The sequence below is a fragment of the Balaenoptera musculus genome, chromosome 10, assembly GCF_009873245.2.
Source record: "Balaenoptera musculus isolate JJ_BM4_2016_0621 chromosome 10, mBalMus1.pri.v3, whole genome shotgun sequence".
NCBI lineage: Eukaryota > Metazoa > Chordata > Mammalia > Artiodactyla > Balaenopteridae > Balaenoptera > Balaenoptera musculus.
In genome coordinates, this window is record NC_045794.1 from 104,689,194 (window position 1) to 104,703,223 (window position 14,030).

A 14,030-nucleotide genomic window follows, 5' to 3' on the forward strand; every position below is an offset into this window, starting at 1 on the left:
GCCTAGTGCCCCTCACCTGGCCTTGACCCCCTCTCCCTCCGCAGGCTCTTCAGCAGCCTCGGTGAGCTGAGCTCCATCTCAGCGCAGCGCAGCCCTGGGGGCCCGGGCGGCGGGGCCTCCTACCCGGTGCGGCCCGGCGGCCGCTACCCAGTGGCGCGGCGCGCCCCGAGCCCAGTGAAGCCCGCGTCGCTGGAGCGGGTGGAGGGGCTGGGGGCGGGCGCGGGGGGCGCGGGGCGGCCCTTCGGCCTCACGCCCCCCACCATCCTCAAGTCGTCCAGCCTCTCCATCCCGCACGAGCCGAAGGAGGTGCGCTTTGTGGTGCGCAGTGTGAGCGCGCGCAGCCGCTCGCCCTCGCCTTCGCCGCTGCCCTCGCCAGCGCCTGGCCCCGGCCCCGGGGCCCCCAGCCCGCGCCGGCCCTTCCAGCAAAAGCCCCTGCAACTCTGGAGCAAGTTCGACGTGGGCGACTGGCTGGAGAGCATCCACTTGGGCGAGCACCGCGACCGCTTCGAGGACCACGAGATCGAGGGCGCGCACCTGCCGGCGCTCACCAAGGACGACTTCGTGGAGCTGGGCGTCACGCGCGTGGGCCACCGCATGAACATCGAGCGCGCGCTCAGGCAGCTGGACGGCAGCTGACGCCCCCCCCCCCCAACCCACGCCCCGGCCGCGCCCTGCCGGCAGGGCCCCCCACCTCCGCCCCCGGGCCGCGGGCTCGGCCCGCCCCCTAACCCCCACCCCAACGGCGCCCGGGCCAGGAATGTTGCATGAATCGTCCTGTTTGCTGTTGCTCGGAGACTTGCCCTGTACATTGCTTAGTGCCCTCCCAGGCCGTCGAGCCCCACCCAGCACACGGTCAGGAAGGGCGCGGGCCGTGGGGCGGGGCGGGGGGCTGGAGCGGGAGGGGGTTGGGGACGGGGGTGCTCCGGCCTGACCATCTCCCGCTCAGCTCCTGGTGGCTACTTTCCCAGAGGGGGGAACCTAGTCCAGCATGCAAGGTCAAGACACACCTTGGTGACTCGGGGGGAGGGGGGAGACATTGGGGTTCTCGGTTGGGGGCCAAGGAGCCCCCCTGTTTTGCATATTTTAATCCACTCTATATTTGGAACGAGAAAAGGAACAAATATCTCTGTCCTCAATAGCTTCCCTTCCCCTCCCCTCCAGCCCCCCAGTGGTTCCGCTGCGGCTGCCCAGTCTTCCATCTCTGGCCCCTCAACTGCCACTGCCACCCCACATGGGGCGGGGGACGCTCCAGCTGGTCTGGGGTTGGCCAGGGTCCCAGTAACCCGCCCTGGGGCCCCGGCTGGGCCCCCTGCCCTCGCTGAGCTATAGTGTGCCCCACCGACCCTTCAGGTGCTGCGTGGAGGAGGGGCGGCAGGCAACGAGTCCTGCTGGGCACTAGCAAGGTCAGGTCGCCTGGGAGACCGTGGCCCTGGAGTGGGGGGGGGGCAGGGCCCTGGCACCCGCCCCCAGCTGTCTCTCTCGCAGGGTCCCTCCCCAGTAGGGGTCTAGCCTCCTCCCCACGCTGCTGGGCGACTACAGCAAAGAAGCCTCCCTGCCTCAGACCTGAAGTCTCCAGTTCCGCCCTGTGTGTGTGCGCACATGTGCGAGCGTGTGAATCTCGGGGTGCGACTGAGTGCATCGGAGCCCCGCGTGTGCCTGACTGGAGAGCGGTCCCTAGGGGCCACTCTGGACTAGTGTAGGGGCTTCGGAAGCGTGCACAGGGTGCGTGCATGGGTGTGTGCCTGTGAAAGCACCCCGTCTCCACTTCCAAAGAAAGTCAGAGGTCGTCCTGCACCCTGGGACCTGCTGTCTGCCCAGCCTGGCCCTCCAGAGCCTCGCCGAGCCTGAGTGCGCCTTCTTGGTGAAGGCTTGCTGCTTGGGAGAGGCCCCCGAGGGCCCCTGGAGGCAGTGCTCCCCCCGTCGGGCTTCTAGGGGGCATCATCGGGGCAGCCCTAGAGTCAGGCCACTGCGCGCCCTGGGGAGAGGCAAGGAGCCCAGCAGGCACCCCAGCCCCCCTTACTGTGACTCCTCACACTCAGCAATGACCTGTGGGGCGGGGGGCCCGGGACGTTTTTAAACCTAGGGTTTGGAGTCTGGACTAAGCTCCATCCACGTCACTCACAAGTTTCTGTTTATATTTCTAGCTTTTTTTAATAAAAATTAAAAAACCCAGAAAACAGAAGTTTTCACAGCCCAGGGACCTGGCACGCCGGTCTGTGCCCACCCGCCCCGCCCCCCGGCCCGCCGGCCCCATTCCCTGGGCAGATTCACACCCAGTAACCCGTTCGCCAACAGACCAGGTCACACACACGGCGGCAGTCACTGTAACAGACTGCCACATACACACTCGTCTCACACTCACCTGTGGGTTTTTGGTTCCGTTCAATTTGGGTTTTTAACTTTACAGGGTCAGTTCTGCTTCACCCCTCCTTTTGTATGGAGTTCCAGCTGGGGGATTTCACCCCCTGCTCCAGTCCTGAGGCCTCCTGACCCTGACGTTGTGATACACCCCACAGAGATCTATGTTTCTTATATTATTATTATTATTGATAATAATTATTATAATATTATTATGTAATAAATTTATAAGAAATGAAACCACCTCTCTGTTGCCTGCTTGAGGAGGTATCGGGAGCACAAACTCTGCTGTCCCTTGGACAGCTCACACAAACCTCCCCGGCCTGGAGCAAGCACTCAGCCCCACGCAGTGATCACCTGCAGATCCCTGTCTCTGACCCAGTCTCTTTGCTGACCTCCATGCCCACGTGCCCGGCTTCTCCGTGCCTCTCTCTCTTTCCGAGGCCTGCTGGACCCGAGCCCATGCCTCCTGAGCTGGAAGCTTCGCTCTCTGCTCCCCAGCTCAGTGAATGACACCCCCTGAGCTGTAAGTCCGGTTGTCCTCCGTGGCCTCTGTCCACTTTTCCCCCCGGTATCCAGTTGCCCCTAAATTCTGCTGCTCCTGTCTTTGAACCCTCTTCTGTCCATCCCTGCTTTCCTGCCCCCAAAGCTTCTGCCCACGTTCAGGCCTTCTCCCCTCTGAGCCAGCTGCCACCGGCCATCGATGGGGCAAGTGCTGTGTGGCACCTGGTGGGGGGTGGTAGCTCACAGGAAGGGCAGAGGCACCTCAGAGAGTGAAAGGAGGAGGAACAGTGAGGTGAGAGGGCACAGGAGACCCAGAGGGAGCCATGGAAGGGTGGAGACTGCGGGGCCCAGGTCTGAGAGAGGGCCAGAAGCCGCAGAGGTGGGATATCAGACCAGTTGGGCACCAGTCACCCGGTGGGGTTTTAGGAGGGGCAGTGGGTGCAGAGCCTGGCCACGCTGGGTCAAGGCGGAGTGTGAATGTGGCACATGCAAATGTAGACCTCGATTCAGGATGGGGCCTGGGCGACGCCTCCCGGAAAGCGTGAGGATCCCGGGAAGAGTAAGAACGGTGGATGGAGTGAAGCCTTGTGGGCAGGAGAGGGGTGGACTCGGGGGTCTTTACCCAGAGCGGGCGGGAAGGCAGAAAAGCTCTGAGGAGCAGGTGAAGGTCTGGATGGCCTGCAAGGGAAGGTGAAGGCCCCTGTGAGGCTGCGGCGGTGACTGCTTGGCAGTGGGACCTTGAGAGAGGCTCACTGTCTGCCTACAAAGCCCCCCAATTTCAAATTTTCAACATTTTTCAAATTTTTGGCTTCGTTTTCAAGTTAGAAACAGTGGTCATCCTACAGAAGAGGCCAAGAAGGGAGTCGAGGAGTGGGGACCCGGGAGGGTCCGAGTGTGGGGGGCAGAGGTGGGACCCCGGCTCGCTCTGGGCCTGAGCACTGTGGCAGCTGGGGCGCTGGGCTCCTCTGAGCTGCACACGGAACCCTGGGCTTCCCCGGAACGGGGCCCGGAACTTGGGGCGAGTCCTGCTTTTCAGTGGAGGAGAGGAAGGACACGGCAGTGGGAGCCACCTTCCCTGGAAATGGCGTTGCCGTCCCGGCCCCCGGGGGTCTGGGGAGACCGATATCTCCACAGGTCGGAAGCCACCCCAGTGCCTCAGAAAATGAGTCAGAACCTTCAAGATCTATACCGCAGAAGCCTGCAGGGGCAGGTGGAGAGATGGCAGAGGGACACAGGGCTGAGTGAGCTGAAGCCTCCAAACGCCTGCGGCCGCTTTCTCACTCGGGACTACGAACTCCCTGCCCCGCTCCTGCCTCGTCATGACCTCAGAATGTTCCAGCTTTATCCTCTCAGGGGCCCCAAGCAACTCACCAGTGCTCTCTGGAACCCGGAGCAGAGGCTGTGGCTCCAGCCGCCCCCAGGGTCCTGTGGGCACTGAGGCTGGATGGCTGGTGAGGGTTCTGCTCTGCCGGGGGCCACGCTGGAGAGTAACTGAGGGCGGGCGGGAGTGAGCAGGGTGGGAGAGGTGAGGCAGGGGCAGGCAGGAGCCGGCAGAGGTTAAGGCTCAGTGTGAGGAAGATGGGGTGGGAGTTGGCTGGCTCAGCTGAGTGGGGATGCGGAGTGCACAGGAGCAGGGGAGAGGGCTGGGGTCAGCTAGAGGGGCGTGTCGGGGTGGGGAGGGAGTGGGGCTGGAGAGTGGGGAGAAGGAACCTCGGGTGGAGGGGTGTGGGGAGCCCCTTGTCCTGCTCCCCGTGCTGGGAGCTCCACCTTGGCCTGAGCCAAGCCCACAGAAGCCATTGAGACCCCATCCTCTGGCCCCAGAATCCTAACTGTCCTGTACCTTCCCACCTCCCTCCTTTGCTCTCGGGAACAGCGTGGAGAAGGCAAACGACGTCACTCTTCCGTTCGGTTTAATGACAAAATTAAGGCTGCTGGTCCATGTGCCTGTCGCTCAACGCGTGACTGTGGCTGCGAGCAGGTACTGTAACCCCTTCAAGAATCAGAAGTGGGCGCTACTCTGAAGAGTCAAACAATAACTGTCTTCTAGAATCTAGACATTGGGTCTTCAATCTTTGTTACTGCATAACCCCTAAATGTTTTGAAAAACTGGGTACCACTTTTCATTTTGAAGTTTGCATGTTACATTTTCATCCTATATTTTGAAAAACTTGCAAAAGTTATGATTTCCAGAAAATTGTACGTATTAACATTTAACATAAATGGTTACATCATTCTGTTAAATGATTCTCATGGATCTAAATACCGTATCAACTTTATGCCCATCAAAATCCTGTAAAAACACCTGAATAACCTTTTCTTTAACAAGCAAACCTTTAATATCACTTATAGAGTTCCTATTGCCATTTCTTGAACTATATTTCCAAAGCCTTTTTTGGTTACTTTATCAGGCACAGTCTGACACTGAGTTAAAATAAGCAAGACCTCAGGTTGGTGAAATAGGACCTCAAAACCTTCAGATAGAGGAGGTGAGACCACCTGAGATGAGAGAGAGAGAGAGAGAGAGAGACCTTGGACCCTTATGCAAGGCAGAAGAGTCCTCCTGAAAGTCAAGTAGAAGAAACAAGTCCTGTGACACTCAGGTATGGGAAGTAAGAGATCCTAACAGATAAAGTATCTAAGAGCCCTGAAACGGACGGAGGGGAGATGAATCCTCCTTACACTCAGGGAGCGGAGAGGGAGACCTCCCGCCATGCAGTAGCAGAGAGAAAAATCTCGTGACACTCCAATAGTTGATATCTTTGAGACCTGATTGCATTTATATAAGGGAAATAAAACCTCCCACTTGGCAGGAAGGGAAATAATGAATATCAAACTCAAGTAAGGAAGTTAAATCATCCTGCTCCTCACTGGCGGAGTAAGGCCTTGTCACTCCCTAGTAAATAAAGATGACATGTTCTGGCTTTGTAATAGGAGAGACAAGACCTTCTGACCCGCAGGGAGAATATATTTGGGGACAGTCATGTGGACAAAATAACTTCCTGATGATGAGGTGTGTGAGAGGATGTCTCTGGACATTGGAGAGGAAGTGAGATGCCCTGACAATTAGGTAGAATAGATGGAAATGCCTGATACCCGGGGACAACGAAGCCTCGTGACACTCAAATAAGGAAGATGAGACATGCTTGTACTAAAGTAAGGGAGAGGAGACCCCTCGGTCACTTAGAGGGAAGAGGCAGGACCTCCAGACACAGAGCAGAAGAGATGAGGCCTGTCAGGTAGAGACGAGACCTCCCGACACTCAGGGCCTGTAAGACCTCCTTGCGCTCAAATGGGAGATAGAGATTTCATGACCCTCAGGTAGGGGAGGTGAGACCTCCAGACACCCAGGAAGGGGAGAGAAAGACTTCAGACAGTCAGGGGGTTGAGAGGAGAGGTTTGGACACTTATGTAGAGGAGAGGAGACCTTGTGGTGCTCAGGTAGAGAAGATGTAAGCTCACGACATTCCAGAAGGGAGACGCCGGCCTCCTCAAGCAGGGGCTGGGAGACTTCCTGGCAGTCAAGTGGGGTTGCGAGAACCCCTGACACTCCAGTGTGGCAGTTGAAGCCTTGGAGTACTCATATAGGTGAGATGCAACCTCTTGACACTCAGATAGAGGATGTGAGACCTTTCGGTTCTCAGGTAGAGAAGATGAGACAAAGTGACACTCAGGTGGTGGAGTTGAGGCCTTTGGCCCTGAGGTGGAAGAAAAGAGACATCCTCACAGTCAGGGAGAGGAGATGACAGCTCCCTGATACTCAGGTAAGATATATGCGACCTGCTGGATGTTCAGTTGAGGGGGATGTGACCTCCTGAAGGTTACATGAAATGAGAAAGTAGGACACTTAGTCAGAGAAGATGCTTGGGTAAAGGAATCGAGATCGTCTGACAATCTGAAAACTCTTCATACCTGGAAAGAGGACATGAGGTGTGCTGACACTCGGGTAGGAGAGGTGGGACCTTGTGACACTCATATAGGTGGGGTGCAACTCCTTGGCATTCAGATAGGCCAGTTGAGACCTTATACTCAGGTACAGGAGCTAAGACTGATCCTCCAGTAGGTAGAGATGCGACCTCCCCACACTCTTACAGGGGAGGTAAAACTTTTTAACATCCAGGTAGGTGAGGTGAGCATTCTCCTACTCTGGGAGGTGAGATGCTGTCTCCTGACATTCAGAAGAAACATTACTTCATGACATTCAGGTAACTGTGCTGAGAATTCCTGACACTCAGGTATAGGAGAGAACACCCTGCTGCTCATGGCCCCAGGGAGGAGACCTGGAGACACTCAGGTAGAAGATACCGAGACCCTGTGGAGAGAAAGGTGGGCTTTGTAGTCTTAAGCTGGGTAAGTTCAAAATGGTCTTCAGAAAGTGTGCTGATAGCACACACTTGGAAGAGGGAAAGACAATTTCCCTCCGCAGTGTTAAGGGCCTGTCAACCTGTGGAGCCTCCCTCGAACCGCTGACATATTGCACCGTCTTGTCACAGAGTGGCTCAGCTGCCCCTCAGTCTGTGAGTTGGAATGGGACTGTGGCTACAGCTTGCATGAGGGTCAGACCCCGAACCTGCACAAAGCTGGAACCTCAGATGGTGTGGGACCTTGGAAGATAACGGGAACTGAAGATCCTGGCCTTGGGACAGAGGGAGGGGGCTGCATGTGAACCCGCGTCGCCCTGGGGTGGGGGGAGCCTGTGCCGGAAGTTGGGAAGTCACTTCAGCATGAACCGGTTGAGCTAAAGGGCTCCTCCTGCCTGGCCTGACTGCTGGAGGGTGGGGGGTGGGAGGTCACTCTGCTGATTGGTCAGAAGGCCACGGAGCTTTGTGAGGTCACTGGGCTTCCAGGCCAGGCTGGGGCAGGAGTTTGGTAGAGATGTTGCCAACTGCCGTTCTGCTGGTCTTGGCAGTGTCTGTGGTCGCTAGAGATAACATCACGTGTGAGTAAGTGTCACAGACACCTGGGGTGGGGAGGGTGTCTTCTGAGTAACAGACCCCACCCAGACTCCCTGTGTCCAGGGCTCTGGAGGAAGCCAAGCTGGGGCCTCAGCAGTCCCTCGGGTCTCACAGCGCCTGTTACCCACATCCCCAACCCAGACCATCCCTGCTCCCAGCATCCTCAGCCCAGAGCCCCCAGGGCCCCAGACGTCCATGGTTTCCTCCAGAGACTGACTCCTGGGGCCCTGCAGCACACAGGCCTGTGCTCCCTCCCCGCCCAGTGACTGACTTCACTGCCTCTTGAATGGGAGTCTTGATTCTCAGGAGCTCCTGTCCTCCCACAGACACTGGGACGCCCCCCGCTGAGGCTGACCCCAAAGGCCCCAGGGTGTCGTCAGGCGGTACCTCTGGGACCTCCACTCCACGTGTAGCATTCCCAAGCCCCCAAGGTACCCCGCAGTGCCAATGACTGCCAAACTCCCACCAGCGACACAGAGCCCTGACCTTCCGCCTCTGGACCGCTCCCGCCCCAGTGTGCCCCACTCCCCTGGGGGTCACTTTATCGACCTGCAGCTGCTCTCCTCCTACAACTGTGCAACCCAACCCTGCAGCCCCAGGACCCGCTGGCTCTTCCCGGAGTCTCCCACACAAGATGACCCCCCTCCGCTCCCACCTTCAGCCCCCCCCCTCTGACTAGGGATCTCCCATACTTCTAGGGCCCTCACAGCCTGTCCTAGCTACCCGTGGCCCCCTCTGTCCCCACCTGGTGACCACACGCACAAGACCCGAGAAATGTCGCCCCTGGAGCCCGTGGCTTCCTGTCCCATCACAGCCGCCACAGCGCCACTGCTCAGCCGTCCCCTTGGATCCCACACCCTCGAGCTGCCCCTGCTTTCCCAGGACCCCAGCTCTTCCCCGCCGTGACCAGCCCCACGCCGCTCTCCCCCCGCTGTGGAGGCACGAGGGAAGGCTGGCCTATTCCTGATTCGAACTGTGCCCGTGGTCTCTCCTCAGCGGCCCCTGCGGGTCACGGTTCAGGCAGAACCAGCAAGGGGGCACGCGCATCATCGGTGGGCAGGCCGCGGCGCTCGGGGCCTGGCCCTGGATGGTCAGCCTCCAGGCCTTCACGTACCACAACAATCGGCGGTACCACGTGTGCGGGGGCACCTTGCTGAGCTCCCGCTGGCTGCTCACTGCTGCCCACTGCTTCCGGAACAAAAAGTATGTGCGGGAACACGCAGAGCGGGTCTTCAGAAAGGCTCTTCTCAGAGCTGGGCGTTCTCCAAGGGTCTGTGTGCCGGGGAAACCTGAGGCTTTGGGCCCAGTGGTAACCAGACGGCGGGGGTGACCCGACCCACACCCGCTGGGGATGGGGTGCTCCAAGGTCACGGTCACTAGCCAATCCACAGCGAGGGTGACCTGGCTTACCTCTGTGCCCACAGAAAAGTTACCGACTGGAGGCTGATTTTCGGAGCAAAGGAAGTTGTGTGGGGAAGCAATAAGCCAGTGAAGCCACCACTGCAGGAGAGATACGTTGAGAAAATCATCATTCACGAGAAATACTCCCCGGGTTCAGAGGCAAACGACATTGCTCTCATGAAGATCACCCCTCCTGTTCCCTGTGGGCACTTCATTGGACCAGGCTGCCTGCCCCAATTTCGGGCAGGCCCACCCAGAATTCCCCAGACATGCTGGGTGGCTGGCTGGGGATTCTTAAAAGACAATGGTGAGTAGAGGCAGGGAGAAATGCTGGTCACCCCCTCGGCGGTCCTTGAGGTGAAGGGGAAATACGTGGACGCCTGCCCTAGCCCCACCCAGGCCCCAGCGCGGTGCTGTGAGTGGGTCCTGCCGCTGTCCCCTTTCACAGCCAGAGAAACAGAGCAGAGTTCCCTGTCCAGGGCCCCTCACCGGCGGCTGGTGTGCCCCCCCGGGAGAGGCCGATGGCAGGCACAAGGAGAACCTTGGCGTCTTTAGCATGGGGTCGAGGCTGTGCCTGGAGCCCCGGGGTGAGTTCTGGAAGCGGGGGATGCGCCCCGACGCAGCACTTGGAGAAGGGCTTTAGACCGAGTTTCCCTCTCTATCTGTATATGGAAGGGCCAGGGCACGTGGTCTCCAAGCTCTGCGGCTCCCGAGCCCCGCCCTTCTGCCCTAGTGCCACCTCTGCTCCCCATGCTTGCCGGCCGTCCATCCTTCCCAGCCGTTACTGCGCGTGTCCCCTGGGGACCGGGAGAGGGGCTGGTGGCGGGTGTGGCTTTCTGCGGGTCAGCGACGGGCAGCAAGTTTCTGCTAGCGGGGCGAGACGGAGTAGGACAGGCCTCTGCTCGTGAGCCACCCTTTCAGCTTTCTGTTGGTGTGTGCGTGAGTCTTCACCCAGTCACATTAGGGATGTGACGATATGATTGAAATTAACTTAGCTTTCAATCTCTTTTGTTCATTGATAATGGAAAATCTGGGATTCCGAATTCAAGGCAGTTCAATCATTTGGGGTTTAAAGCTCAGTATTTTTTTCTTTTTTTGGTAACAAAAATCGGTAATTTTGGATTCTTCCCTTAACTCTTCTTCTCTCTCAAAGTTTGATCTTAGTTTCTGATAAGATTGCCACCTATGCTGTCCCTCGGGGAAGGGCATCTCCTCCCAGTCACCTTTGCTTTCACTGGCCTTTGCTGACTCACAACCTTTCCTCCCTGGCCTGGGGTGTCAATCCCTGTCCGGCTCTTGGTGTCCGTGGCTCTGCCATGATCTCTAGAGCAAGTACACACTTTCTTCTTGTCTCATCCCCTGGCCTGCCCTGCTCTGCCCACCCGTCCGACCTTGTCCTTAGCTTTTGGGGGTTCTTGCGGTCCCTGGGAGGCTGATCTCAGAGTTTCCATCCAATGACCACCCCCCCCGCCCCGCCAACCCCACCTCTGCTGTCCTTTTGCTCAGGAGAACTGTGGGCTCCCACCTATACCCTGGACGTCACGAAAGACCTATTTTGTTCTAGAATCACCTTAAATTTAATGAGATTTCTATCCTTTTTTTTTTTTTGCAAACACATCCCCCACCTTTAAGGCCAAGTCTTAGAGAAACCCCCAGCCTCCTGTGATATTCCTTCCGACCTTTCTTTTTCTTGACCTACCTCTTCCTTGAACTCAGATGCTTTGGGGCTGGAAGAGCACTTTTGGGAATTGGCCTCTTTTTCCATTGAATGTTTAGCTCCTGCAGGCTTTTTTGGCATTTGATGTTTAAAGCCAAGGTGCTGGGACTGAGAAAACTCTTCTGTGTTTCAGGACACCTGGCTCTTAACAATGAGTCTCATGGCTTTCAAGACTGTGGGCTCTGCCATAGATTTAAAAGGTCACCTTAATGGCCAACAAGCCAGGCTTGCCATTGTTATTTCCGTGTTACCCCTACCCGAAGGGCAGTGCATGTACAAAACCCTCATTGCTGCTTGGATGGGAAGGAAAGGTGGGGGCTAAGGAGATTGGAAGCATAACCAAAGCCCCGCGAACACGCATTCAGCAGCCATCTACTGAATGCTTGCTGCGCCTGCCCCACCCACAGCGCTCCATGGGGCGCCTGCCTTCCCTCTCGGCCTTCAGAGCCATGCTCCGGGTCTGCCCCTCCGACGGGTCTGATCTGGCAGCTCCGCATCTGTACTGCACACGACGTTCCAGCCCACTGGGCTGTGGCTGGGCTGTGGGTGCTGCTGTGGCAGGGCCAGTGGAACCCTCCCGTCTGTGGGACCGCGTGATGCAGAGCGGACCGTCGCATCGGCTCTTGGGCTCCAACCAGATGCAATGGATCTGGCTGTTCCAGCCCCAGCACAGGCTGGGCCTTTCTTAACCCCTGGTCATGGCCGAGCATCTGAGGCAATAAAGGAAGCTCTGACGTGGCCTCAGGGGTCATTTCAACCCCCCGTGCCCCTGACAGGTCTGCCTGTGTGTGGAGGCCCTGCCATAGCTCTGCTATCTCCACATCTCAAAACAGATACGAGGCACATGGGGAGGGACTCATCAGACCAAGTCCAGCAGGTCCTGTCCACACCCGGGTGGAGGGTAAGAAGCAGGGGGGGTGACCTGTAGCCAGAAAGAAAGGCGTGGCCTGGACTTGAGTCTAGAGAGGACAACCTGGGTGTGGATCCAAGCCGCACCAGGCCCCTGCCGTGACCTTGGCAAGGGGTGCTCCAATCTCCTGGTTGGAGAAAAGGGGAATAACCGTCCCTAACTCGTGAGGTGGCTGTGAGGAGTGAATGGGACGAAGCCTGTGTGATGCATAGTGAGTGCTCAGCGCACCCTCAGTGTAATTGTTAACGTCCCCTCTGTAACCATCATCTACCGTTAATGTACGCGACTCTCCAGCTGTATCCGTCCAGGCTCCATCTGCCGTCTGCCCACCGTCCACCTCCTTTCTCTCCTCCTCTCTCCTCCACCTCCATCTCCTGCCTCTCCTCTGCTCTTCCAGCTGTGTGTTTTCTTCCCTTCAGGAGTGGGTACGGAGAGGCCGGGGGCATTGACTTGCATGGATCTTAGGTTCAAATAGAGCATTTCAGGACGACGGGGTTTTAGTGGAGGGAGGAAGGCAGGGCTTTCCCAGAACACGTCTTCTGTGATCACTGACCACTGAGTCACCTGGCTGTAGCCCCCAGGACATCACCTATACTGCAGGAGGCACGTGTGGACATCATCGACCTCGACTTATGTAACTCGACCATGTGGTACAATGGGCGCATCCGTTCAACCAATGTGTGCGCAGGGTATCCTGAAGGCAAGATTGACACCTGCCAGGTAACTTCCCTTTGGGTGCCCAGGCCCTTGCGGACACCTCTTTTTTGGATCCCCGAGCAAATTTCCCGGGTCCCGTCTTCCAGCATCTGCAGTCACAATGAGCTTGGGAGGTGACACCCACCAACTGCCCCTACAAAGAATCAATCACCATTTGTAGAACTTTATCCCACCCTAACGCAGAGATCATATCATCCAAACACTGCTCCAAAGAGAATGCTTACCTCTCTTCACCAGAATGCAAAACAGTCAAATCCACTTGTACACACATGCTGACGTACGCACGTAAAGCCACGTGCACAGGCACATGCGTTTGCTCATCTTGCCTCCTCACCGCGAGGAAACCCATGACAATCCACACCCTTCTCACATCCCCGAGCAGCTGTTGGTGCACCTCAACTTTACCACAGCTGCCTGTGTTTACGGCAGCAGGGAACCATACGACTGCAAAAATGCCTCCCAGAGTCTATGACCCTTCTGGGCAGGGAAAGTGGCTCCGGCAGAGAGTGACTTCTGTGTCCTTCTGGGCAGGGGGACAGCGGCGGGCCTCTCATGTGCAGAGAGAGCGTGGAAAACAGCTACGTGGTCGTGGGAATCACAAGCTGGGGGGTAGGCTGTGCCCGAGCTAAGCGCCCCGGAGTCTACACGTCTACCTGGTCCTATCTGAACTGGATTGCTTCCAAGATTGGTTCTAATGCTTTGCACATGATTCAGTTGCCCACCCCTCCCCCTCCTTCTACTCCAGCACCCCCCGCTAAACCCACCTCCACTCAGCCTTCTATTCGCCCACCTTGGTACTTCCAACAACCTCCTCGACCACCTCCCTCCCAGAGCCCCGCTGCAGTGGCCCGACCCCAACCCACAGCTCCACCGCCCCACCCTCCTCCACCGCCCCACCCTCCTCCACTGCCACCCCCTCCCCCTCCCCCTCCCCCACCGCAACCTTCCACTAAACCTCCCCAAGCACTTTCTTTTGCCAAGCGACTACAGCAGCTCATAGAGGCCTTGAAGGGGAAGGCCTTTTTTGACAGAAAGGGCACTTATGAAATGGAGACCACAGACATCCCAGAGCAGCCTGCCTCCTCCTGATCTGACCCCCTTCTCAATGGACCCAGTGAACCCCTCGCTCCTGAGGAAAAAAAGACGAAATAAATGATTATAAATACAAATATAAATATATATTCATAAAGAGATGTTTTCTGGACTTCTTCCTATCTGCCCTCCCCAACTCAATCCCTCATCTCATCTACCTTGCCTCCTCCGTTCACCGCCCGACAAGTTGGAATTGCTTGTATTAATGATGTCAATTGTGGTTCTTTTTAAATCTTGATTTTAAAAACTAGAACAAGGTGACCTGGGGCTGTGGTCCAGGTAATCATTTAGCGCTTAGTGTCTCTGCATATTAAATCGACGGGCCTCCCAGCTCCTGTGAGGTGAGCTGACTGGAAATGAAGGGTGTGCGCCCAAGTCT

At 57.3% G+C, this 14,030-nt stretch overlaps 2 protein-coding genes across 4 annotated transcripts in view; both read left to right on the forward strand.

Annotated features, from left to right (window-relative positions):
- The window catches only part of SHANK3 (SH3 and multiple ankyrin repeat domains 3), a 51,020-nt gene extending 48,422 nt beyond the window's left edge, over window positions 1–2,598 (forward strand). For all 3 annotated transcript variants that reach the window (XM_036867394.1, XM_036867395.1, XM_036867399.1), the window contains one exon: window positions 45–2,598. In XM_036867394.1, coding sequence (XP_036723289.1) covers window positions 45–636 — 592 coding nt within the window. In that variant the 3' untranslated portion in view covers window positions 637–2,598. The remainder of the gene's footprint in view (window positions 1–44) is intronic.
- Window positions 2,599–7,725: 5,127 nt separating this feature from the next.
- ACR (acrosin) lies at window positions 7,726–13,744 on the forward strand. The gene is made up of 5 exons (XM_036867405.1): window positions 7,726–7,802; window positions 8,811–9,017; window positions 9,239–9,522; window positions 12,417–12,562; window positions 13,091–13,744. Exons 1-5 carry the CDS (start codon window positions 7,735–7,737, stop codon window positions 13,646–13,648), a joined length of 1,263 nt encoding a protein of 420 aa, XP_036723300.1. The 5' UTR covers window positions 7,726–7,734; the 3' UTR covers window positions 13,649–13,744.
- Window positions 13,745–14,030: the final 286 nt, after the last annotated feature.